Source organism: Phalaenopsis equestris, unplaced genomic scaffold (genome assembly GCF_001263595.1).
Source record: "Phalaenopsis equestris unplaced genomic scaffold, ASM126359v1 Scaffold000049, whole genome shotgun sequence".
Lineage (NCBI taxonomy): Eukaryota > Viridiplantae > Streptophyta > Magnoliopsida > Asparagales > Orchidaceae > Phalaenopsis > Phalaenopsis equestris.
This window is the reverse complement of record NW_018164491.1, coordinates 532,017-559,899: the sequence shown is the minus strand read 5'-3', so window position 1 is coordinate 559,899 and position 27,883 is coordinate 532,017. Positions and strand designations below refer to the sequence as shown.

Sequence of the window (27,883 nt, the reverse complement as noted above, 5' to 3'; positions counted from 1 at the left end):
TGATCAACACTGTTTTAGGGTTCTTAGAAGTGTTTAGAAAGTAGATCTAGCAGGGAGGCATTGTGGAATATGTGAGGTCAAAAACTTTTAGAAGGGAAAGAAAAGACGCTTGACAGCTGCCTGGACTAAAAACAGCGGAGGAATCATGAAAGGATGGCTCCTATGAGGCATAATTGCCAAGGGAGATCCACCACTATTTCTAGATAGCCTAGAGATACACCACTTGCAAAAGAAACAAATACAATACTCTATAGGGCATAAATTAGATAATATAATTTTCATATACAAAAAATATTGCGGAAGTTCCAAAAATAGGAAATAACAACATACAAATAGTTTCTTTTCAAAATAACCCTAATTTTAATTTAAAAATAAATTAAATAGGGCTCATAAGACTGACTATGCACGGTAGGCGAGAGAATTCTCCCTACAGAGCCTTACAGGATAGGAAATTTGTTCCCGTATTACGCCCAAGCAACGTGTCCGCAACTTCTGCTTCACGGAGTGCTCCCACGTCACTCTCCTCAAGTAAGAGGGGCTCCTTCTTGTATCTTAAAGCTTTTGGCTTCTCGAGTCAAATGACATATCCTCACTATCCGATGTCACTCCACATCTTTTACCAAGCTGGGTTTGTACAAGTTCTCGTTCACGAAGGAAAGAGTCTTGTTCCTACCAAAGTGTCGTGTCATCCTTCCATCTTGACGTTCTTAATCTACGGAACTGCTCATACTGTCTAGTACTCTCAGACCATATCTCGAGTGATCAAGTTTCTAACTTGCTTCTTCAACTTCTCACTCGGTTGGGTGCATCCAATGGAAGGCTTCGTTTGAAAAAAAACATATACTTGAATGAAATTTATGGCATGTTGGTCCTTTCTTGGTTGTGGCAACTTGTGAAGTAGGTTGCCATTCAAAACATCTTAAACCCTTTCAATGGGAGGCTACTATGTCTTGTATCAGCTCCGTAGACTCATTGCCTTCTATGACCATTAATACTGGTCTTATAGTTTGTAACTTGCTTCTTCTACTTCTCATACTCAGTTGGGTGCTTCTAGTGGACAGGTTCGTTTGAAATAACATACTCTAAAATGAAATTTATGGCATGTTGGACCTCTCTTGGTTTTGTCAACTTGTGAAGTAGATTGTCATTCATAACATCCTAAATTCATTTCAATGGGGAGCTACTTATGTCATGTATCAGCTCCTCAGATTCATCGTTAGGACCATTAATGCTGGTCTTACAGGTGTTTATCTCAAGGTTTGCAAAAAAAAAAAAAACTCTGTTTTGTTGTCCATCATCTTGGACTTCTTCCAATAGAAGAGTACAACACATGTCCTATTCTTGGTGAATACGTGTTCTTATAACCATTATGGGGTGTGCAACAATTATATTACTAAGTATGGCATAATAGAATATGACAAGCATCCATAAATACCACATCACACCATACATGCTTTCGAAATTTGTTTTTAATAAAGAACTCTACAATGCATATCCTCCAAAATGTGATCTTATTCTGTTTAGCCAAGATAGGTAATACGGTTGGGCAAGCTTTCATGTGGATAAGCTTCATTTAATGACCATTTGGGTAGACTCCACATTTTCACAATTATTTACGTTTATGATAAGACTGCATTTCTTTCTCTTTGCAGTGCAATGTGTTCAAAGATGTTGTAGAGGCTGTCTTGTGTGTTTTGTTTAAAGGATCCATCAAACCACTAATATCTCTCCCTCATTAGCTTGAAGTTGGTACTTTTTCTTCGTTTTCATCTTCTCTTATGTCAATCAATTTCTTTCATTGCTTTGTTGTCAATAAAATGAATCACTCTTATGTTTGGGCAATTAAACGCAACGTGTTCAAAATTATGGCACTTAAAAATACTTTTTAGTTGGAAAGGATCTAAGAGTCCTAACGCCCTCCACTTTTCTCCACTCTAGACTGATTTTTCTTCTTTATAAGTGTACTCCTGTTGTCTGTTCTTGGAATTGATATATCTGTAAGGTGTGGTGGCCTTTTGGTGACGATGTTTTTTCATCTTCAAAACTAGGTTTTGAATATATAAAAGAGACTAAAAATGTTGCATCTGCACTACTTACTAATAGATAGCTTCAACCCTTCAGATACTTCACCACTGTATGCTGTTATGATTCCAACAAAATTCATTATAACATGAGTTGATCAAATTCGGTTATGTAGTCCTCCATAGAATAATATCTTTGGTGCAGTTTGTGGAGTCTTAGGAACATATCTTGTTAGTAATAATAGGAAGCTATTTGCATTGTATCTCTTTTTAATTTTAGATTATGCGGTGATTTTATTCTTCTCTTCTGAATTTACTTCAGGTTCTCCCATCACAAAAAAACTTTCTTTCAAAATTTTATGACTGTCAACTTAACTCACTTGTCCTGGGGAACTCCTTTGTGCTAAAAAAATCATTCATTATTTGGAGCCGCTCAATGAATTTATTCAAATCTAAAAATCCGTCAAAATTTAGCAAGTCAATCTCAACTCCAAAATCACATCTCTCTTATACTCAATGTCGAACTGACGCGACATCAGTTCTGCATTGCTTGAAGCTTCATGGTGAAATGAATTTTCATCATATTCTCCTTATGGCTTGTCACTGTTGTTGTTGTGGATGATTTCCCCTTGTCGTCTCCTTTCAAAATCAATTAACCTTCGTTAAAATTGGAGAACTTCTTGTTGCATATCCTTCATGGTAAGCTCCTGAATACCTCGTTGAGAGCTTCTCCATGTCAGCATGGTAAATTTTATTTTCCAATTAAGGTTTTGGTTGAAATCAGAGATTGTAGTATAGGGTTGGGGTTAGGCAGATGGTGTGAGGGTAATTTTGGGTGCATGTTTTAGGTTAATTTATATGAATTTTTATTTTAGATATAGGGAAGTCAAATATTTAAAAATTTAGGGTTTGTCGGGCTCTAATACTAAATGACACTATTTTATGGTATTTAGATGGTTTTTTAGGAAAGGCATCTAAAGAGGAGTATTGTGGAATCATAAGGGAATAATAATATGCAAGTTCGATGACGTTTGGATAAGAATAGAAGATATTTGGCTGTTGTCCAGGCAGAGAACAATGCAAAGAACATGCAATGATGGCTCCTACGAGGTATAACAACTTAGGAAGACCCGTCACCTGTTTCTGAACAAGCTACAACACACCACTTTCAAAAGAAAAATAATACAACTCAGGATAAAAATCAGAGAGTACATTCTCCAAATACATTAAAACAAAACAAAAGTCTTAAAAAACAGAAATAATAACATATAAATAACTATTTCAAAAGAACCCTAAGTCTAATTCAAAAATAAATAAACTATCCTTGGTAGCTGAGAGAATTCTCGCTACAAAGTCTTACAAGACGGGAAATCCCGTTCACACATTCCACTCAATTGACGTGTCTGCGGCTTCCATGTCATGGGACACTGTCATGTTGGTGATATTTGAGTATTTGTGTTGACATTCTATTGTCTCCTCATTTTCCATAAGAAATTTGATTCTACCAGCAGGAGTGATTGCCAACCCAAATTTTCTAACAATATTGCATTACAAAATTTTGTATATTCCTTCCATCAATCAAAATATAACCGGTTTAGCTTAGATTCCTTTCCAACTTCAAGATATTTAGCTTTTATTGCCCTACCAACACTGGAACTGTGAGGCATGCCACCCATGTTTTAAATGTTTCTATATTAGCATCAATGGTTGTCACCCAATCTTCTCCTAGTTTTTCCAACTTGCCTTTGTCCTCCTTAATAATCAAGGTGAACATTTTGCCCTTGCTCACAGATTTTCGTTGAAACTTCTCTCCATCATTTCATCTATAGTTAACCTTTTGATTGGTATCAATTAGTTCTATTTGAAAATGAGTTGTGCTTGGTTGGGGTTGGTAACAAGGAGGGGTATGATTTTGAAGCGATAATGGTAAGTTACCTCGGCCGCCAATTCAATTTTTTGGAGCTAGTGCTTGGCTAGTTCAATTGCATGATCCAACAACCCAGGTCAGATATGAACCTCCTTGAAAATGTTAGTGGTTAAACTAGATTCAGAATAGCCTTGCAAGCACAGTTCATCCTATCTGATAACTTGATTGGATACTGCACAAATTGTAGTTGATATTTGACAATGTTTTGTTGTCTGCTTTTTCCTTGCTAGCTTTTCAATGAGGTCCCTTTGTTTGATGGTTTGAATCATGTGCATAGAGTATTTATGAATCCTTCCCATGTTATCAGCAACGTTGTTGTGGACATTACCAGTTCTCCACCAGTTCATCTCTATGGAATGATGTGAGCGTTACTTTGTCCTCATTGGTGAGGCTATAGAGCATGAGAATTGCTCAATTTTACTTATCCAGGTTTCTAGATTTTCTAGCATATCAAATGGCTCAGAGTCATACTACCTTGTGATTTTCACTCATTATTCTTACTTTGGTTTCCCGTTGAACAGTTGAGTCTTCCTGAACTGTCACTGCCTTTAGGTGTCTTGGTCATACCTAACTTTGAAGAGTTAGTCTCAAATTGATTTCCCTCAGAACTTCTGTGGGGGCCAATTATTCTCCTACGTCTTTAAGATGCTCTATCATCATGATTGTTTTGGTTTTTTCCACCATTTGAGCAAGGTAATGCTATTGTCTCTTTGTTAAATCTTAACGAAAGCACCAATATTAGGATGCTAGCTCATGCAATATCAAGCTTTCTAGCAACTTTAGGGAGGAGACGATGAGGGAAGAATAAGTTGTAAAGTAAGAGGAATGTGATTTTATTTTTATTAGCATCTCTCTTACTCCATAGTGCTACCACCTTGATCATTTGCTCCACTTAATGAAATACTAGTAATAATAGTGTCGGGTTTGCATCAAAGCTACTTCTAGTTGGATGGCATGCTATTGCGGACTAATGACATAATTATCACGAATATTCTAAATGGAGGGCACACAACTGCATTTGGAATGGTGCGACTTGATAGTCTATATGATTGTTTCTTTTCACCAAATAAGCTAGGCCCAACAAAGCTGCTGTAGAGGAGAGCAACTGTATTTCTGTCCCTTAACCGGTTTAGTTTTCAAGCCATGAAAGTTTTAAACTATGAACTCACGAGTTGCTGTACCTCAATTTTGCGAGCTCGGTGATTTTTTTTTCATCTATCTATTACATTTAATATTGCTTCATAAGCTAGGTAAATAAACATTTACGTGTCCTGTTGTTCTATAAATAACACATATCATCTTAAACTAACTAGCATGGGTCAGCAATATTCCCTCAACAGATGATTTATCTTCTTTATAACTTAACTGCTTGCCCTTTGCTAATTTCTAATTTATTTCATTTGTTCGTAATCAAAATTCGCTGTTTGTATATGAAATTTCTAAACTCCTTGCTACTATTTTTTGTTTATTGCTGATGTTTTAAGCGGTACTTTCGGTTATGCTCAGTCTAGTTTTATTTTTTAAATACAGTAAACATTTTTTGCCATCTAAATGAAATTTATTCTCGCAGAACTATTTAGGCTGTTTCTTCTCATTACCTATAGTGATCTCCTCTATGAGATGGGGACTGGCTGCTGGCAGGAAAACAATGGTATGTATATATCTGGAATCTATAATTTAAGTCAGACTTGATATATAATGCCATTTTTTGAAAAAAAAAAACATTTTTAACACTATTCAAGGTTGCCACAGCCATGCTCCTCTTTATCTTATCTGGACCTGTCAAATCATCTACTTATCTGGTGAGTGACTCATTTCTATGTATTGTAGATACTTTAGCCTTGAGTTTTAAATTATTTATATCTGGTTATTGCATCATAAAAATTCATTTGAAATAACTATATACATATATATATATATATATATATATTTTTTGAAAAGATAGTTTTGCGTGCTAGAAGATTCGCGATTTATAGAGTCCCGATTGTAATTAATGAAGGGAAACGAACAACTTTGATCGGACGAATTGGATAGCAAGCTGGTTGTGAAGAAAGGCGTAGACAAGAAATCGAAGGGAGGAACAAAAGGGAAGGGCGTAAAGTATCCCAACAAGCCTAAGCGCCCGCCGAGCGCCTTCTTTGTCTTCATGGAGCAGTTCAGGAAGGAGTTCAAGGAGAAGAACCCTAACAACAAGCAGGTGTTTGTGGTTGGAAAAGTTGGAGGCGATAAGTGGAAATCGTTGTCTAATTCTGAGAAAGCTCCTTACGTTGCTAAGGCCGAAAAGCTGAAAGCGGAGTATCAGAAAAAGCTGAAGGCTTATAATGCTGGGGAGGAGACAAAGAAAGATTTGGCTCACGAGGAGTCTTCTGATAAGTCAAAGTTCGAAGTTAGCGATGAAGAAGAAGTGAGGAGGATGAAGGTGAAGAGGATGATGATTGAACTAAAAGGTTTATAATCAATAACAAGAAATTAACGGAGATGGTGGCATTCTTCGTCTGTTGGTAATCTTTTGGCACTCAAAGTGGCCACTATCGATGCGTTGGTTCAGGGCTTCACATGAACACATGCTGTTTCTTGTTTTACCTTATTTTCCTTTTTCTTCCCCGTGAGCTAGGTGATAGTATATGATTCTCTGTTTGTTTTAAGAAGCTCTTCTTAATTCCTTGTGTCTAACGCTAAACTCTCTTTTTGTTATTAGTAGAAGTGGTTTCCTTTTATTCTTACTAATATATATATATATATATTGAAAAACTCAAAAGCGAATATATTAATATAAGAAAAGGTACAGGTATGTTGGATATAAGGGCCCAAATTAGCACCCTAACCACCCGACGTACAACACACATAGGAAATACATGTATACAAAAAAAAACCAAGATTAAAATATAGACATAGAAATTGTACGCCAATAGTCTGCCAACACTTGCAGATTCAGTTAGCTTGCGAATGATCCAATTTAGCCTTGCCTTTGCCTCTGGTTCTGGAACGGGAGCCAGCTAACAATATGCTAAGTTTGTTGCCATTACCCGAAACAACCAATGTGTTATCCATCAAGTTTGGTAATAACCCTCCATTCTTCTTCTTCTTCCTGGATGTATAAACCTGTCATTTCTCATCCGAAGATCGACTTATTTTATCAGTGGATTGGTCTGAAGATTGCTAGAAAAGTTTAGGCTGTTGCACATCATGAGCCCCATGTGCCCGACTAACTGTAACAACTTACTTGATCTGATGAGGCAGTAGAAACATGTTAGAAATATTGCCATCGGTTACATCAATGATAAGTTCTAGGGCGGGTGAAGTATGAAATATCTCCCCTGCCCTCGTGAAAAGAGGTTCCATAGGAGGAGATAGGGGACCTACATCATGAGCATTGTGTGGAGGCCGAATGGTTGACATATTACCTGCGAGGATAGTGACATCTTCAAGAGTATCCTTCTAATGATCAATAGTGTCAATAACTTGGAGCAGATTAGGAGAAGGGGGTATCACTGCCTCTGGCTGAACACTTTGCTTTTTTTGTCTTAAATGGGGGTGTAGATGACAACATTGAGAAATGGAGTGGTCGAACATACGACAATTTGAGCAATACGAAGGGAAGACTCAATTACAACCCTTTGCCAATATCCATGGTGTTGTGAGTCTAACCAAATTTCCTCAGAAGTGATTAAAGTGATGTCCCTTTCAACAAAAACCCTAATTTCAGAGGGAGGTGAAAGATTAAAAGTAGGAATGTTCGTTTTGAGGGGCTTACTATAGGCTGAGGCAATAGAGTACAACACTTCTTGAGTAAAATAATGAAATTTCATAGAGATGGGAATCCAGACCTGAATGATTGGTGGTTCCGTCTATGGGCCAAAATTCATCGATCATTTCAAAATCTTTACTGCTCTGTTATCAAACCAGATTAATTTTATAGCAAATAAGCGTGTGTAATCCTCTTCATTATTAAGTTGAATAAGGATGTGCCTTTCTTCTTAAAATCTAATTTTTCACTTCCCAACTAGGTGCATAAGCTCAAATTTCTTACGAATAAGCTCTATTTTGGGATGATCATTAAGGAATTTCCCTATCAAATTCAGACGACAGGAGGAAACTAGCTGATTACATTCTGCTTCCGTAAAAAAGATGGCTGACTTCCCATTTTTCCTATCAGATTTCTTGATGTCCTCCACCAACGCAAACGAAGGAGGGAAGAAACACGATTTAGGAGTACTTGAGGCGTGGACACCCGCATGGGCAGCAACATACGTTTAGTTCGAAGCCATCACCAATCGAAGGAGGCGCAGGGTTAGGAACAGTGAAGTTGTACTGAAAGAAAGAGCAAAAGCCGGAGGATCAGCGAAAGCCCCCCTTCAAAGTTGAGCAGAGGACGTAAGGTGCAAACGTCTTTCAACGAGCAGCCGAAACAAAAAGGTGCGGATCTTTCTGCTTCGAGCACAAGGAAGGGCGAGACGAGTCTGTGCCCAAAAATCGTCCTTCAAATGGCGACGAAAGACGACACGGCGAGGCAGACGCAACACAACTAAGCGCTATGAAACAAACGAGCAGGAGGACGGAAGACGAAACAGAGGAATTCAAGGCGCGAAACTTTCAAGCGTGACGATGCGAGCAATCACTGTAACAGACGCAAGGGTTCGCCATGATTCGAAACCTTAGCATAGCCTCCAGCTCCTGCCCGCCGACGCCATCATATATTGAAATAACTATATATATATATATATGTATATATATATATATATATATATATATATAGATATAGATATAGATATAGATATATGCGCTCCACCGGTGGCTTGTTGGATGACAACTTCTGTGTAAGTCACCTATCCCTGGTTTGAATCCATCGCGATCGAATTAGCACATATGGGCTGGACATGCACATCTATATATATATATATATAGTTATATATAGTTATATATATATGTATTCTTATCAGCTCTTTATCAATCAAACTAAATAATTTGACAGTTCATTGTTGTTAAAAGAGCTGTTAGTGCACACCTACAAACAATTTGTGAGGGAAGTGAAGCAACGTGAATATAAGTTCTTTGTTTCACTTATATTTTATTGCTCTGCTATTTCATGGTTTCTACATAAATTTTTTGTATGGCTCTTAAATGTGGGTAGTTTTATTTCCGTGCAAGAATTGATTTATATTTTAGGCTTATTTCTTTTTTCCTCATATAAAAGGCGTGCCATTGCTCATTTCTATGTTAAACGTCTATGCTTCAGTATTCTTTTGGCACTTTATTGCTAACTCTGTAGAGTTCTGATGTTATTTTTATTCACATCCCATTTATCATCAGGTGCTCATCTATTGATATTCACGATCATCTTACTTAATTTAGCTTGGTATCATAGCTTAATTTTCATAAGCTCTTAATTTACTTTAGTGAGATATGTTTTTGGACGTATAGAATCCTCGTAGGACATTGGTGCGAATGGATACAGTTTAACCTAGTTTTTATTGGTAAGAAATTCGAAATTGTATGCTTTTCATTTGTATAAAATGCCCGCATTATAACAGGTAATCCTCCATGAATGGTGCTGCTGTTTCAGTTCCTCAGACTCAAGAATGGTGTGTTGCTGCCTAAATGCCTTTTTCATTCTCGTGTGATGCATGTAAGATAAGCACAGTGGTGCAGCCTGGTGGCACCTTTGCTTAAGTGAAAAGTCCCTCTAACAAGCACCATTTTTTTATCCTTCTTTTGGATTGAATAATTAATGCTATCTATGTTAGATGGTTCTGTGATAATCTACATTATCTTCAATATTATTTTATTTACCTTTTAAAAAGTCATTGGAGTTTCTTCTCTGTCCTGGTAGAGAGCTATATCTATGTTTGTCATTATCCTCACCTTGTTTAGATTGTGTTGAGTTAAAAAACCATTACGGGGTTGTTGAAGTTAAAAGATTAATAAAAATAATTAATATTATTAATTAAATTTATTTAAATTTAATTAATATTAGGAGACTCTCCTGCTCTCATCTCATTAACTGTTCTAGTGAGCCATCTGATTTGAAGTAAAAAGGGACAATAGTCCTGTAACTGCCCATGACCACTCATTTTGCATGAAACACTGTCGTTCTTCCCTTGTTGTTCCAATCCCTCTTGTTTTCTTTCCCTGTTCGAAAACTTAGCCTCCGCACAAAAAAAAAAAGAAGGAAAGTTGCTTCTTCATTTTTGTTGTTGTCTTTCTCCGTTCACGCAAGAATCTTCTTCATTCGTTTTATGTTGCAACAAATCGTGGAGACACTTCGTCTCTCTTGTTCTTCTCTTTCTTTTAATCAATTTGTCACGTACGAAATCTACACAACAAAACTACAAGCCGCATACTTGTACTTCCTCGTCATTCTTCTTCCTCACCAAGCCCTAATTCTGAATTTCTCTATCGCTCCTTCCTAGCCAACAAACAATCTTTCCGTCCCTACCTTTCTCATATTCTGTTCACGCGAACCAAACACCAAAAGCCTTCGTGTGATCTCACTCCTTTGCACAGTTCTGCTCACTCTGAACAGAATCTTTGCCTCAATTCCCTATACCACGAAGTTACTGCCCAAGCCTCGCACTTCCCTCGCCGATAGTGTACTTCCCGACACTTTCCTAGCGTGACTTGTACGTTGCCTTCATCTCCTTCTCACTTCTGTCTAAACCTAGCTGAGTTGTCACTTGCCTTTTGTTTTGATCCCTAGTGCCCTACCGAGCCCAATCTCGATCAACACACCAATCCAAGCCTAAAACCCAAGCTTCCTTCTTGTTAAACCAATCCCACTATAAAATTCTAACATGACTAGTATTACAGGCCTACCCGATTACCCCTACCCGAGCCAGTTTATTATTTGTTTTATTTTCTTATTTTTAATATTTTGTATTGTTGCAATAAAAGTTTTTGTGTTGTAGTTTATTGTATTCTGTCGTCTCGTTGTCCTCATCAAAAACATCGAAGCTCGAATTATTATAAATTTGGGGCAAGGAAATTTTTTGAAAACCTCCATTCGATGAGAGCATTATTTTTAAAAGCGTGGAGCTCTCTGTTTGCAATCTAACATTTTCTGCAGCTGCAATGAAGGCTCGTCGCATTTTTTGAGATCACGAGTCAAATGTTCAATTTTGCTCTCACGTTGCATCTTTCAAGACCGTAAGTTGAATACTCTGTTTTTGCTCCTCAGCCGTAATGTTTTACGACACTGACTAGTGATCCTTCTGAGATAGTTGGGAAGGTTGACACTCTCCCGTGCCCCTAGCGGGGGTTGACATTGGGAGGCTATCAAAATGAGGACGTTAAATTGTAACTTAACACATTCTGTAGGTATATTGAAGACCCATCACATCTTTTGAGACCGCGGGTTAAATATTCTTTTTGTTCTCTGATCGTAGTGTCTTACGACTTTGACCAACAATTCTTTTGAGATAACTGAAAAAGTTGACACTCTCCCGTGCCCCCCTAACGAGAGTTAACGTCTGGATGCTGCCAACATTTCAGGTGATTTGAGCTTGTAATTAATTTAAAATTTTTAAATATTTGAGCTTATAAAATAACATAAAATTTGACTCATTTTAATCTTAAAATGATTGGGAAATTCGAGCTTTTAAAATTTAGGCTCTTAAGATTTTAAATCGAGGACTCTAGCTTTTAAATATTTAGGCTTTTTAGATTTTAAAAATTTTAAAGCTCTGGATTTTTAAAATGTAAGTATTCAGGGCTTAGAAATTGTAAATTTGGATTTTAAATTTAAAGTTCATGAACTTGAAAATATTTTAAAAATTGAGGTCTTCGGAGTCAGGGTCCTAGAGTTTGAAAATTAATTCAAGAGTTTTTTGGATTTAGGAAAAATAATTCAAATATGAAACCTTTTGAAATTTTAAAATCTCACCACTAGATTCACAACATGCTTGTTAGTCAACAGAGGCGATTTTTCAGAAATCCAAAGTGAATATATTTATGTATCAATGTATATGTATTCAAATGAGACAAATTTGTGTAATTTTTTGTTTTAAAGATGTCATTTAAAACAATTGTTGATTTAATCCATGTTTTAAATCATATAAATTTTCTTAAGATACCAAATGTTTCTATTGAAATACATCAAACACATGATATTAAATGTTCGCATGTGCTCCGACCAATGTGCTAAATGTTTGATCTCATGATCTTAGAATGTTGCATGGGTTAAATATATACTTAAGCTCAAATTTAATCTGCCCTAAAATGAATGCAAAGTTATTTGAAAATCAACCTGAACCAACAAATTACATGCCCACATGTGTTCTAACTAATGTATTGGATACTTAAATACTAGGTTAGAGAATGCTGCACGGGCTAATCGGGTCATTTTGTCTTAGGATAGGGTTGTAATTCCCATCTCACTAGTTCGATCATCCTCAAAAGGACAGAAGTTGACCAGTCTAATAAGCCCTGTTAAATATCCAAATCCTGAAATAAGAATTTATAAGTCTAAGTCACCAAACTAATTTGATTCTCCTCCTTCTAAGGACAAAAGTCGACATGACTTATTTCCGAAAAGTTTAAACTAATAAAATTAAATGCCTCCTTCAAATATAAAAGTTTAAATGCTTAATACCTCGATGATGACCGTGTTGATTGAAGATCTCAACCAAAGGGGTTAACCTTTTAAATCAAGTTTTCAAAAAATAAATTATGCGCTCAAGTAAAATAAATCACAACAACAACAACAACAAAGCCTTAATCTCACTACGTGGGATCGGCTGCATGAATCAATTTTCTCCATTGTGTCCTATATAGTGTCATATTTTCATTTAGTTCTAATAAATTAAGATCATTTTTTTACAATAAGCTGAAGTCTTCCTAGGTCTACCTCTACCTTTCTTAACATAAGTCGAATCAAAAACATCTACTCTCCTAATCAGATCATCAGATGGTCGACGCTTAATGTGACCAAACCATCTAAGACGACTTTCTCTAATTTTGTCCATCACAGAAGCTACACCAAACCTTCACGGACCTATTCATTTCGCCTTGTCTCTAAGTGTAAAGCCACTCATCAACCTAATCATTCTCATCTTGGCAATACGTAACTTAGTAAAATGCTTCTCTTTTAAAGGCCAACATTCAGCGCCATAGAGCATTGCACGTCTCACCACCGTCTTATTAAATTTTCTTTTCAGTCTAAGCGATACTTTTCTATCACACAAAAGTTCTGAAACATTCCTCCACTTCAACCAACCAACTTAAATTCTATTATTAACATCCCCATCTTTATCACCATCGCTTTGAACAACAGACCCGATCTATCTAAATCGTTCACACCTTTTAATAATTTGATCACCCAAAGTTACACTTCTGTCACTAGAGCTACTACTACTAAAATTACTTTCCATGTATTCAGTTTTAGTTCTACTCAAATGAAGTCCTTTAGACTCCAATGTAGACCTCCATAATTCAAGTTTTTCCTGAGTTTTTTCTCTCTTCTTATCCACGAGAAGGATATCATCAGCAAAAATCATACACTAAAGTACATCCTCATGTAAATTTCCAGTAAGACCATCCATAACTAAAGCAAAAAGATATGGGTTTAACGCCGATCCCTGATGTAATCCAACAGAAATAGGAAAATATTTGGTCAATCCTCCTTCAGTTTGAACATAAGAGCTCTACTATACATATCTTTAATGACTTGAATATGTCATATCAACACCTTTCTTCTCAAGAACTCTCCAAAGGATATCTCTTGGTACCTTATTATAAGCTTTTTCTAAATCAATAAAAATCAAATGTAGATTCACCTTATTATCTTTGAACTTCTCCATAAAACCTCACAATAAATGTATAGCTTCCATAATAGACCTGCCCAAAATAAATCCAAATTGATTATGAGAATTATTTATAATGCATCTTAACCTATGTTCTATTACCCTCTCCCATAATCTTAAAGTATGACACATCAACTTAATTCCTCTATAATTTGCACACTCTTGTGCATCCCCTTTATTCTTAAAAATAGGGACCAAATTACTCCTCATCCACTCCTCAGACATCTTTTTAGTTTTTAAATAATATTAAAGAGTTTAGTAAGCCAATAAACTCCTAAATCTCCTAAATATACTTCAATTGGGATACCATCAGGTCCTACAGACTTTCCACCCTTGGTTTTTCTTAAAGTCTCCTCAACTTTTTTTTTACTAATGCGATGGTAAAAATGAAACTTTTTATTATTATTATTAACCATATTAAAATCACTAAAGTCGATTGTATTTTCAGAAATTTTATTAAAAAGTTTATCAAAATAACACCCACCTATGTTGAATATCTTTTTCTACGAAAACACTTTTTAATTTTCTTCTTTAATACACTTTACTTGAGTTAAATCTTTACTCTTCTTTTTTCTTTGTTTTGATTGTATTTTCAAAAGCTTCATTAAAAAGTTTATCAAAATAATTCTCCTACTCATGTTGAATATCTTTTTCTAAGAAAAATATTTTTTAATTTTCATATTTAATACACTTTACTTGAGTTAAACATTTACTTTTCTTTTCTCTTTGTTTGATTATTTTATACATATATTTTTCACCATTCTTAGTATCTAATCTATTGTAAAGATCATTAAAAGCAGAATTTTTAGCGTTACAGATTGTTCTTTTAGACTCCCTGTGGGCCATTTGATAATTTAACCAGTTCTCTAAGCTTTTAAATTTAAACCATTTTGTTAACATAACTTCTTATATTTTATCTTTTCTTGCACATTATTATTCCACCACCAACTATTTTTATTTAAAGAAACTTTTTCTTTTGATTATCCAAGTACATCTTTTGCTACATGTCTAATAGTGTTTGTTACTTTATCCCACATAGCATTTGCTTCATCATGAACATCCCAAATTTTGAAATCTTGAATTTTACTCATAAAAATAATTTTATTTATGTCTTTTAGGTTCCCTCATCTAATTCTACAATGATGAGTCCTAGTATTCTTTATTTTATAACTCTTCATCTTAAAATCTAGAGCTAATAAATGATGTTGGGTACTTAAATCCTCACTTGGAATGACCTTACAATTTTTGCAATCTCGACGATCTCTTTTTCTAATAAGAAAATAATCAATTTGTTTTTTATTTAATCCATTCTTATAAGTAATAAGATGCTCATTTCTAAAAAACAAATTGATTATTTTCTTATTAGAAAATATATAACAAAATCATATGCAAAAGCAAAATCTAAAATAGCTCTACTTTTATCATTAGGCACTCCAAAACCGTAGCCACCATGAATATTTCTAAAATCTTCTACCACCCTACCGACATGTTCATTTAAATCTCCTCCAATAAAAATTCTTTCTTCAAGAGGTATCATTTGTATTAAGTCTTCCAAGTCATTCCAAAATTTATCTTTAGACTCTGTATCTAAACCTACTTGAGGAGCATAAACACTTATAAAATTAAAAATCTTAGTATTAATAATAATCTTAAGGGCTATAATTCTATTCCAACTCTATTAATTCTCCAACTCTATTAATTTTTACAATATTATCTTTCAAGCTCTTATCTATAATTACACATATATCATTTTTAATGCGTCTCTTACTAGAATACCAAAGTTTAAAACCTATGTTATCATTCTTCTTAACCTTTTCTCCAACCCATATTGTTTCTTGAAGACATAAGATGTTATCCTTCTATGAATCATAATATCAACTAATTCTATTAATTTACTATTGAGAGTACCTATATTCTAAGGTCCTATTATAATATTAATTTCATTAGTTTCATGGATTTTTTTACCCGCATCCGTCTGTGATGTGGAAACCCTAGCTTATTTGACACTACACTCGGGCGCCGGTGTAGCGGCCCTTACACTTTTCACTGTATTCATACCCCCACAACAGTAAAATAAATCACTAAAAGTTAAAAAAATCTATCTACCCTTCGCAACTGTTTGTCTTGGGTCACAAATTTCTAACTTCAACTCACGAAAAGTGAATGTCATATCAGTTGTATCCCTATATTCACAATCAAAGTAATTACATGTCAGTAAAGACGTGACCCGAGTCCCTTGTCTGCATGGTTTTGCTGTCCAAAGACACCACAAAGTAGCAAACCTTCTGGTCGGGTGGTTGCTGCCAAATGACATCATTATATTACATTCACGGCCGCAACCCGTATGTTCCCTAACGTCTTTTTACTCTTTGAGTTGTGAATCAGAAGAGTACAATTGATTGACGCAAAGCCTTATGTTAGTTAAGGTCGACATAAATTTATCCCTTAAGACAAACATCTATCCGAGATTTATAAGGATAATTTGGAAGACACAATTCATGGTTTCTGACAAAGATTCTTGTGTCAGGTTGAGTCGACTATCTCCTCTGACTAATTAGATCAGAGATCACGACGACCTAGGGTGACGGAACCATGGGATCTTGATCGGGTTTCGTCTTTATTCCCCTCATCATCCTCTTCAAGCTTCGAGTGATGAATTCTACTACTTAAACCGTAAATCTGCTGCTATTATATATTAAATATTCAATTATTACTAATTAGCCTTAATCGAACTTGCTCTCCCGTTATCGGGAGGGGTAATTAACCATATGTGCTTGCACTTATAGAAAATCTCAAACCCCAGATCAAAAAGACATTGCAAAACGAGGCGAAATCTTTAGGTAGTATCTTATCCAATCCAATCTGCCTTTTGAAAGTTTGACCCTTCAAAGTTCTCTCTCAACAAATAAAAAATAAAACAAAATGCAGAGAGTTCCTGAGGAGGTGGTCGAAATTTTCGGAGCCCATAGGTGTGTGAGATGGAGGGAGAGTGGTGGCATTTTCTGTTTTAGTGATTTGGAAACACCTGATTTTCCTAAATGCATGTGTGCATGAGGATGCAGAAAAAATATTAAAGAGAATTGGATTATGGTTGTTTGACTCCTTCATTAGCCTATGCTCACTCTCAAGCTCTCCCTTGAAATTTATTTATTAATTCTAGCTTCTTCATTGAGTTAACATTAACCTCACAACTTCTTTTCGATGGAGAAGTTAACCTCTAGGGTAAGGTCAATCCCGCAACAATTCTTTTTAGGCTTGAGCTCACGAAGTCCTTTAAAGGCTTATGATAAACATTCACCACTTTTTAGAACCTTACAATGGCCATTAAATTATATAGAGAATTGTGAATATTCTTGCATGAATTGCTTCTCCTAAGAGAGGAGAATTCAAGAGCATCAAGGCAAATCAAGATGCCAAGAATTAAAAAGATTGGATAGAACTTTAGAAGTTGATATAATATGTTCACAAATGGTTGATCGAACATTATGATGAAGGAAGCCAAACTACCAAACTTGGATGCGGCTGATCCAATGCTATCTTTAATGGCAGAAGGCCATGCTGATAGTATTTGTAGTAGATCTTAATTGGTCCATTTTAGTGCAACATATACATCCTAATTTTTTTCTCGTTTTTTTCTTGTTTTCTTCCCTCCCCTCAATTTTCTATTAAAAAAACTCATTAGTTTTTGTGCCATATTATAATTGATCACAATCCTCCCTTATGCAGATCTTCTACTATTCTCTCTGAATATTTGATTCATGGTATTTTGTTATAAATAACTAAGCTCTTTATGCATCAACAAATCCATCCTCCCCCTTTTTGATCCCTGATAAAATTATTTCCTTGCTTGTCTTCATCCATAAAACTATATTTATTCAAAAGCTAATTTTAATTAGATCCCCTTCCATGCATTGCTTAGAACCATCACTTAGCTAAAAATTGCCCCCTTCTTTGATACTTCCCATTATTGGCCCATGCATCTCACATTTTCTTGAAAATATCAAATAATATTGTCTAAGATTTGATCATCTCGAGAGTAGTATAATTATAATTATTTAATATATGATTATTATGATAATCTTATCAAACATGATAGATTTGTATTACTTCTATCATTACTTTTTTGATGATCATTACTGATAACAAAAAAATCATGCTGCTCTGTGTCATATTGTGATACTTACATTCATATCATTCAAATTACCATGTTAACAAGTCATTTTTTTATATGTTAAAGTTAATGATTGGCACAAATCATATCATCTTTTGTGAACTACACATCTTGTCATCATTTATATTGGCATCATAGTTAACTTCGATTGATCTGCTCTTTAGATATGGAATTTCATATTTTGACACATTTTAACCAACCTACAACTCTTGTTAGACTCAATGCTTTCCTGTACAAGTTGATCATTGGTATTTTGGAAAGGGGCATTCCTCTCTTAATACTACGCTTTTTCGAGTATAACAAACTCCAACACCATGATGGCTCTATAGGGTCCCACATACTCTACTTGCATCACTAGCCCACCCAAACCAAAATGCTCCATCAAATCTATTATTCCCACCAGTTCCACTATGCCCACAACCCGTGCTGCCAAGGATGTTGATTGATTGCTTGTGATCTAGCTTTAGAGTGAGGATATGCTTGAATTTGAGTATAATTTTGTGCTTAGGCTTGAGCTTGATCCAGTGCCTAAGACTAAGTTTGTATCTTAGCTCAAGTTTTTGTCCGAGATAGTGCCCAAGCTTGCATGATATCTTACCAAAATTGATTTTTAGATTGATATGTACTCACCTATTTCATTGTTGTTGGTTAGTAACATCTTATAATGGAGATATACTATATTCCACAACTTTTTACTATTTTTGCTCCATCAACCGTTACATTGGTTAATTTTATTTTATTACTATTGTCACTGTCATGTCTTTATGTGGCCTTTTTTATTTTTGTTCATATACAATGCCTTGCTTAAAAAGCATTCGAGGCTTATATCTGGAGGTGCGCCTCAAACTGAAACACACAAAAAAACTTCCGAGTTTTAAGCGTCACTGTCACTATTGAGGTTTGTCTTTTTTTGCCTGAGACGTCGATAATTTTTTTAAAAAAGTTAGTTTATATTTTATTTAATATATCTGATACAACACTTCAAAAAGGTAAAAATATAATTTAAGTATGATTTTAATGTTAATTTATTCCTTTATTTTAAATTATTATTATTCAAAGTAATTGATAGTAAGAAAAAAATTGTAGTTAATTAACAATATTATAAAGTTGTAAATGAGATAAAATAGAGAGATAGAATAGATGATAATAAATATGATGATTTTTTTTGAAGTTGATGAAAACAAGGATGAAGTCACTATGGATCTTGAACTTAATGGAATATTTAAATTTTAAGTGAATGTTTATCTAGAATAACATTTCAAATTTCTATATTATGTCAATATTTAAGATGAAGATTTGTAGTTTGAATTTATGACAATAAACTAAATCAACTTATCAATAGTTTATATTATATTTATGAATTATTTTAAATTTTACGATTTTTTTTTCTTTTTTGAGGCTTACGCCTGAATCCGTCTTGAGACTTAAGTCTCACTTTGCCTCACTTTGGTACAATGGCATGACTTATGGTGACATTCAAAGGCTGTCTTGATTTCTTTGTAGGTATATAACGTACCGCTATTGCTTTTTGAAATACCTATATGCCATTACTGTCTCTGCCACTACCACAACTATCTCCTTTAGACCTTTTAGAGAATGTTTTTTTTTTGCTCACGTGAATTGATACAAAATCATTGTAGTGGCTTCTCGTATTATCACAAGCTTCATGTATCCATATTTCTTACATATCAAAATAATTTTAAGCATGTTTCAAATATTCTTCTTGTTCATTGTTACATAATAAGAAAATGTTTTTTTTTATGGTCTTAAACATTTTATATATGTATATAAGAGCCATTAATTTGTATAATGGATTATACAACTTCATATGTGGATCATTGAAGAGAATATTGAATGAACAATACGGTTGTTGAATCTTTTCCTTGTCCTCTACCCTCTCTAGTTTGTTGATCCCTTCTCTCTCCCCTGGGTTTTGTACTTTTACCTCTCTTTGCTCCTTAAATTGTGTATTAAGGATAAATTAAGCATGTTTACTTTGTTCTTCATATATAGCCAAAAACATCTTATTCTTTTTTTATCCCGCATTACAAAATAACACATCGTACTATTCGTTTAAAATTTTCGTCTACAGAACCGTCTTCATTCAAAATCAAATTCCAACATTTAAAATATGATACTATCTAATCCTTTTCATGCACGCCAAAAATCATCACTTGGCCTAAAGTTTCCATCTCGGATTCCTTCATATAATCAGGTGCCACACTTTACATTCTCTAGAAAATCTTAAATTATTATCCCCCTGCAATTATGATTTAATCATCTTATGGGTTTGTATTATAGTAATTGCAAGATATGGCCACTATTGTGATAATGTCAATGGTCAGTATAGAAATTCAAGTTCTATGATTCACATAACTTCCATCATGAATATTATAATGTTCATTATCGCGATTATTGGCATAAAAATTCACCCTATTCATGATCATATCATTATACCTATGATCACTGTTGTTTAAAGCACAATGCGGATTAGTAGTATGTTTTAGATACTAAATATAATGATCGTTACAAATCAATTTGTGGTTACTTTAATGACACACCCAATCAGCATCCGTATAATTCAACCTATTTTTGAGCTTGTCTCCTCTTAGATCTCACTATGCTTTATATTCTGGCATATATTCCAATTTACTGAAGACTGTTTTTGATAAACTTGGTGCTTTTATACAGAATCTTGATTGTTGTTTTACCAAACATATACATTCAACTCCACATACTTCATTACCATCTTCTGTACCACAAACTTTAACCAACACTATCTTCACTAACTCTACCTAAACTAGTGGCCTCTCAATCCTTATTTATATTGCTAATCAAATACAGTGGCTTGTGAAATGGCGATGGCTAGAGACAATGTCCCCATATTCTCTTGAAAACATCTATTCTACTTTTGTGAATGCTTTACAAGATGCTTATATGTCAATTCCTTCACTGCTTTCATGCTTTGTTGCCTTCAAACTCTTTAGAGAAGAATTTTTTTCGGCTCAGGTGAATTAATGTAGGATTATGAGTTATTTGTTTTTCTCTGGCTTAATCATCTCTAGCTTCATGCATTTTCAGTTATTGCATGTCAAAATAATTTTAAGCATGATTATGCTAATGCTCATACAATAAGAAAATATTATGCTTTAGTATATTAGTCTTTGTTTTGAAAGTAATAAATCTAATTCTTGAATATTAGAAAACTCTTTTATCATATGGTATATGAGCATCGTCAGATAGTTGTCTCTGCGGTTTCTTCGTTTGATCGACACAGGCGACACAAATGCCGTCTACTTCAAAACAAACGACATTTTTAGCTTCGTTGTCAGCATCCCTAAGCATCTTCAGCTTCATCATCTACATCGCTCAACATCAACGTTAAATTCTTTTGTTTCATTTGAAGGCTTCTTCTACTTCGAACGAAGTCTGCAAGGTTTCGAACGACGCCATAACCTTGTTTTCGCGGTGTTACATTGCTTCGTATGTACTATAGTCATCGTTCGGTTCTTCAGTTCCATTCGAAGGCTTTGTTTGCTTCGAACAATGTCAACAAGTGCATCCAGTTCTTCGTTTGCTTTGTTCAAAGGTTTGGTAAAAGGCTTCGTCTGCTTCTGCTTCGTCCGCCTGTCTACGTTGACGAGATTAGAGCATCAAGGAAGCCGATTTTATCTAATGGATTTTGATATATTGTCACTTTTTTGGATGATTTGACTCTATTTTATGAAATCTCATACTGAGTTACTATTACATTTTTTATTTATTTATGCTGAAATTAAAACTTAATTCAATGTTTAGGTTAAGATTCTGGGAAGTGAATACCAGAGATTATTTTTCTATAAACTTTCAGACATACATGACACAACGAGATGTTTCACTATTATTCTGTGTCGATAATACATCACAAAATGTAGTAGTTGAAAGAAAAAAAAAAGAAATCTTGAGACTGCTAGAGCGCCCTTTTGTTTCAAACGAATGTGCCTAAACAGTTCTGGGTTGATGCAGTCTCTACTGCATTTTTTTTTTATCGAGTGCTCTACAGAATCAAACTGCCTATGAAGTTTTATTTATAACTCTTTTTCCCCTTCTTGAACAATTACATGATTTATGCTGATATCACCTTTAATGAACAAATCCCATTTTTTGGTGACTCATCAATCCTAAATCCTCACCAGGTTCTAATGAGTTATTAATGTATCACATCATAAGTTCAGATCCTACTCAAGCTCTACCTCCGGTGCCTCAGCCTAGACCACCTATCACAAATGCTTACTCAAGAAGACCTTCTAGTCCATTACTGACGTCATTTTCCTCGGTGGATCCTCCTTTTAGAACTTGATTTACCCATTGCTCTTCGAAGAGGTAAACGTCAACGCGCCTATCTCATTTCCTCTTGTGTTAACTATTATATGTTATCTTCCACGTCTTGCTCATTTGTTTCTTCTCTTGACTTTGTTTAGGTTCTAAGATCTGTTCAACAAGCTCTATCTCATTTTGGGTGGCGGACAACAATGCTTGATTAATTGACTGCCTTAACTGAAAATGAAATTTAGGAACTTGTTAAACTGCCCTATGGCAAGAAGGTAGTTGGTTGTAAGTTGGCCTTTGCAGTTAAGTTTTATTCTAATGGATCTGTAATACGTCTTAAATCTCAGTTGGTTGCTAAGGGCTGTGTTCGAACTTATGGATCGAGTATTGGGACACATTCTCTCTAGTAGCTAAGTTGACTCCATTTCGCCTATTTCTGTTCTTGGTTGCAATGAATAATTAGCCCTTGCATCAGCTAGATGTGAAGAATACTTTCTTGTGTGGTGAGCTTTTAGAAGTGGTATACATGGAGCAACCTCCTGGGTTTGTTGCTTAGGGAGAGTCTAGGAAAGTATGTCATCTTTGGAAGTCCTTATATGATTGAAGCAAAGCCCTCGGGCATGGTTTGAAAAAATTAGCTTAACAGAAGATTTGGGATGCAAAAAAGTAGAAGTGATTACACTTTATTCTATAAGCAATGTGCTTCGAAAATCATTCATATTGGTGGTTTATAGTAATTACATTATTATTATAGGAAGCGATGTGCAATGAATCTTATCGTTGAAATCATTTTTTCAAAATCAGTTCAACACAAAAGATTTGGGTCCTTGAAGTAGTTCTTGTGGATTGAAGTATCAAAGAGCAAGAAGGGTATTTTTCTATCTCAACGAAAATATGTGTTGGATATGTTGGCAGAAATTGAAAAATTAGGGTCAATCTAGAGTACTCTGATGCTTCCTAATCAACAACTTCCCATGTATGGAGCATTTTAATGTTCCTAAACGATCTAGGAAATTAATAGGAAAATTAAACTACCTCACAGTAATTCGTCCTAACATTGCGTATTCAGTTAGCACTATAAGTCATTTTATATTTTCCACCACAATCTATCATTGGTCAGCTTTAGAAAAAAATACTATGTTACCTTATGGGAGTTTTTAGATAAGGTATTTTATACAAGATCATGGACATAAAAATATTGAATGTTTCTCTGTTGCGGATTGGGCAAGTTCCAGGATTCATTGAAGATCCATTATTGGTTATTGCGTCTCTGTTGGTACTAATTTGGTCTCATGGAAGTGTAAGAAACAAAATATAGGGTCATGGTCTAGTGCTGAGTTTGATTATCAAGCGATGACGTGAGCTTTGAGTGAATTGATTTCGGTTCCTAACTCTTGCCCGAAATGGGTTTTAAGATCACAGTTTCAACAAAGCTATGTTGTGATAACCAAGCTGTAATTCATATTGCCTCAAACACGATCTTTCAAGGACGAACTAAGCGCATTAAGATACGCTGTCATTTTGTTGCAAAAAGATTCAACATAATTTAAGTTCTACAGCTTATGTGAAGACTGGAGAATAACGGGGAGATATCAGCACAAAGACCCTTAAAGGAGCTAGAGTCACTTATATTTGTAACAAATTGGCCATAGTAAATATCTAAGCTCCATTTTGAGGGAGTGTGTTATGGAAATTAATAAATCCGGACCTTTTATCAGTCTTAAATATTTTGGGTCTGTTTTAAGGACCCCTTGGCTATATGAATGGTTCTATTGTCCTATATATGAATCATTAAAGAGAACATTGAATTAAGAGCATGGCTATGTGAATCCCCCTTTTATGCTCTATCTAGGTTGTATACCTTTCTCTTTTTCTCCCCTTTCTCATGTTGCCAATCATATTCTTCTTTCTTTATCATACATTCAGGTTGTGAGCCATTCTAATGATCAACAATCATTCTTCTGCATTTGATCTCCATCAGTTTAACTCAAATTGCCTCAAGACAAGTTCCTAATCTGCCATGATGGGTAGATATTTAAGTTAAATACTTGAACTGAAAAGAAACACGAGTAAACCTTGAAACATGTGCTCCTTTAACTTCCATTGTCATCTTCAGTTTTACAAACTGAGTGCACACTTCATAACTTCAAATAAATAGTCCAAAAATGAATCCCTTTTGAATCACGAGTACAACAATACTTACTATATAGTATGTTAAAAAGAAAACTAATCCACGATGAGTATTTGTACTCATCAAAATTAATAAAACACCCAACCTCATAATATTTCATTTGTTTTTAATATAATGCCAAAGTTAAGCTTGTTTTCAACCCTCATAGGTGCTCTTTCACATGTTTATGTTCCACTATGGGCATCCCTTGCATGCACTTGAGCTTAGTAACTATCACATTTTTACTCGTCTGCTTTCGTGTTCTCAACCGGTCCCACTATGGCATCACCTAAGGTTCATCTTATCGGGGCTGCATTCTTGTCAGTCTCATCTTTGGTGTTCCGCCTTGGTAACCCACATTTGACTCATTTGCTTATCAAGTAGAGCAAAAACTATTCAACCTATAAATTATATAATATGCATTTCACTGCACATATATGTATTTGTGCATATAAATATACATGCATGAATATGGGTGTATACAATTTACATATTTATGCATACATGCAAACATAAACGTATTCACACATGCCAATGTGCAACTACTCAATGACTGAGAAATAGCAAGGTCAAATAAACATTCGTTTCTAGTTATTGTGATGGATCGTAATCGAACCATGAAATATGAAGCAAGATTTTTTATTTTTTTTTGAGATAGAGCCAAGTATGCAATTTTGTGATGTGATGTAGTGACATGGTGCAATACAATTGCTTTGTTGTGAGCTTGCTCTTAATAGGCATGCGATGCATATGATCAGCACATTACTCCAAAAAACATTGTTTGACTAATTTTGCCTTCACCACTCTTGGCCACACCTTAAACCGATCATGTCAAAGCCCACAACAACCTCAATGCTGTGGCTCTTCAGCCATTGACTTGTGGGCGCACCCACTCACCGACCTTCACGCACTATGCCACTTATTGGCATAAATTTACTTATCCTGGCATGCACAAATGTACCTACCTAATTCTTATTGGCATAAATCTAAACACATTGGTTATAGGTCTAGGATACTCATTCTAATTGAAGCAATTCTATTACGCTGTAAAATATCTACTGTGCCTCTGTTCATAAACTTCCTCAATTATTGACTAATTGCTACGATCTGGTGTTTACTGAATTTTTAATTATGAGCTTGTGATCTGCCAGGAAATCTCATGTTTGAATGTAATTTGCATGTACGAGTCTTTTTATGTTTGTTAATACATTATTCTTTATATGGGGTAGTTGAAAGGATAAATCTACCCTGATTTTTAGAAATTTGTGCTCAAGCACTAAATTTATGCCGCATTTTATTTAAGTATCAAAGATCAAATTAACAATAATCTTTCCTTGTTTTAAGTCTTGTTCATCAGTCGACAGTAGTAGTAACAGTTAAGGCTTAAACGAGGCTCCATCGAACTTCTTATACTTATTTTCCATTCCATATATTACTTCAAAATTTGCATACACTGATAGCCAGTTTTCATACCGGTTGAGATTCCCCTTCTTCTGTGCAGCTAATGCATGGGTTGGTTGGTCTTGCAATGGGTTCATTGTGGAGGTTAGTTTATGGAGATTTCCTTGAAAATTATATTCCTCTATCATTTATAGTATTTTCTTTGATTTAAAGCTTCAATAATTCATTCATTTCTGTAGCATTTAGCTGTCAAGTCACTTGAGCTTAATTCTGGTGCTGATGGTATTTTCAGGCTGAGAATAAATTGGAGCGTCTCGCTAGCTTTATGCACACTTGTAATTATCCTTACCCTTCATTATCTTAAACTTTCTGTTTTTGATGATTAAATGCTGATTATTTATCAAATCTCATGATATACAGGTTCGAGTGACTGGAGTTGTTGGTTATGTTCTACTAACCTCTTTTTTAATAAGAGAGAATATACTGAATCTGGTACTTCCTGAAGTCCCTAAACTGAAATATGAATTTGTTCCTGCTAATTAGTTTTTTTCTTACAGATCACCATTAATGTTCATGCCTCGCTCACCTATGTCCTGGCAGCCATTGGAGTGAGTATTATACCAACAATGGATGCTATATATGCTATATTTGGGACACTGGTACCGTATTTTTCTTTCTTTCTCAGCAATTTGCTGTTAATTTTGTATTGATAAAAATCTGATTTGTCAGTGCTCTAAAACAGCTTCTTCTCAACTGTGGATTCTTTGTTTTATTGCTGCATATTCTTTATGCTGTATTCCTCACCAAACTTGGGATGAAAGCTTCTTTGGCGCTTCCAGGATGGCTGGAGAAGGTGGTCTGAATAATAGATAGCCACGCAACTACTATTCTGGGCTGAAATCTTCAAACTTAAATGAGAAGGTTAGCCGAGCCTTAATGTTGTTTACATCTCCTAATGTTTGAAACTGTCAGTTAAGGATGACAACTTAAAATTGAAAGGGGTGTGGTAGGATTTTAAGGCATTGAAGTGAGATCCTTTTCCAGTATTTAATCCTTTGATGAGTCCCGTTTTGCTCCCAATTTAATCCTTTGATTAGTACAATATCCATAAGAATTGATTAACAAAACAAGCTTGGAATCATAAGAAATAAGTTCATGAACCATAGCTGTTAAGAGTTTGATTTTTAAGATTTTCACAATAAGTGTTATTGTAGTTCTGCAGATCTACAAACCAACCATTGTAGTCATTGTGGAATTTCATGAGGAAAAGATCTTCTGTTTTATAATGTATAATCAAGAGGTGTTATGAATGTTTGATACATATTCTCAAACTAATTTTATTTTTCAATGCTCTATTTTATCTTGCATTCATAGAACAATCCTTCTTACTTGTGCAACTTTTATATGAAGTTTTGGTAATAAGCGTAAATCTTCAAACTAATATTTTTCGTGTTACAATCAAATCATTATTTAAAATGAGTTTGAGCCAATCAATTGCTTCAATGTGTAACCAAGTTTATCAAATGTATTCCCACTGTAACTTGCATTGCAAAATATTCATCTAACATAGATGTGAAAGCCATGGAAGAAGATTCTGCTGGTGTACCATAATTAGATAAGAAGACAATTGCAATTTTTTTTTTTGTATGGATCGATGAAGTAGATCGACCGACCTTTGAAATGAACCAACCGAGATTTGTAGCATTTGAGCACGTGGATTGTAAACATGTCAAATCCATCTAGTTTGACCTTTTGTAGCTGAAATTTTGTTGGCCATCTTTTATGTAATCATATGAATGTTGTGGTTTTCTTGAAGGAGATGTCTTTTATAGCTTTTATTTGATTGTAAAATTGTTCTCTATTCTAATTTAATCCATATAAATGTTACTTGAATGGTATATATTAGAAACCAATGTGCGTATATTACCTGATTCTGAATAATCAGCATCAACGTTTTTCACAATAGATGAGATAATTTTGATTGAATTATTGTATAAAAAATGATTTTAATTTATTAAAATTAAATGAAAATAAGACACTAAATAAGACAATGGAGAAAAAGAATTCATGTAGCCGATCCCACTTAGT

The 27,883-nt window shown here is 34.7% G+C and overlaps 1 protein-coding gene and 1 pseudogene across 4 annotated transcripts in view; both read left to right on the top strand.

The window, feature by feature from the left end:
• Positions 1-27,189, top strand: part of LOC110019110 — a 31,137-nt gene extending 3,948 nt beyond the window's left edge. The window contains exons 2-9 of one of the 4 annotated variants that reach the window (XM_020716680.1): positions 5,519-5,599; positions 5,691-5,750; positions 9,480-9,530; positions 25,896-25,939; positions 26,088-26,130; positions 26,216-26,287; positions 26,353-26,454; positions 26,525-27,189. In XM_020716680.1, coding sequence (XP_020572339.1) covers positions 5,519-5,599; positions 5,691-5,750; positions 9,480-9,530; positions 25,896-25,939; positions 26,088-26,130; positions 26,216-26,287; positions 26,353-26,454; positions 26,525-26,668 — 597 coding nt within the window. In that variant the 3' untranslated portion in view covers positions 26,669-27,189. The remainder of the gene's footprint in view (positions 1-5,518; positions 5,600-5,690; positions 5,751-9,479; positions 9,531-25,895; positions 25,940-26,087; positions 26,131-26,215; positions 26,288-26,352; positions 26,455-26,524) is intronic. The other 3 variants (XM_020716681.1, XM_020716682.1, XM_020716683.1) reach the window with 3 other exon arrangements.
• Positions 5,942-6,402, top strand: LOC110019111 (annotated as a pseudogene).
• Positions 27,190-27,883: the final 694 nt, after the last annotated feature.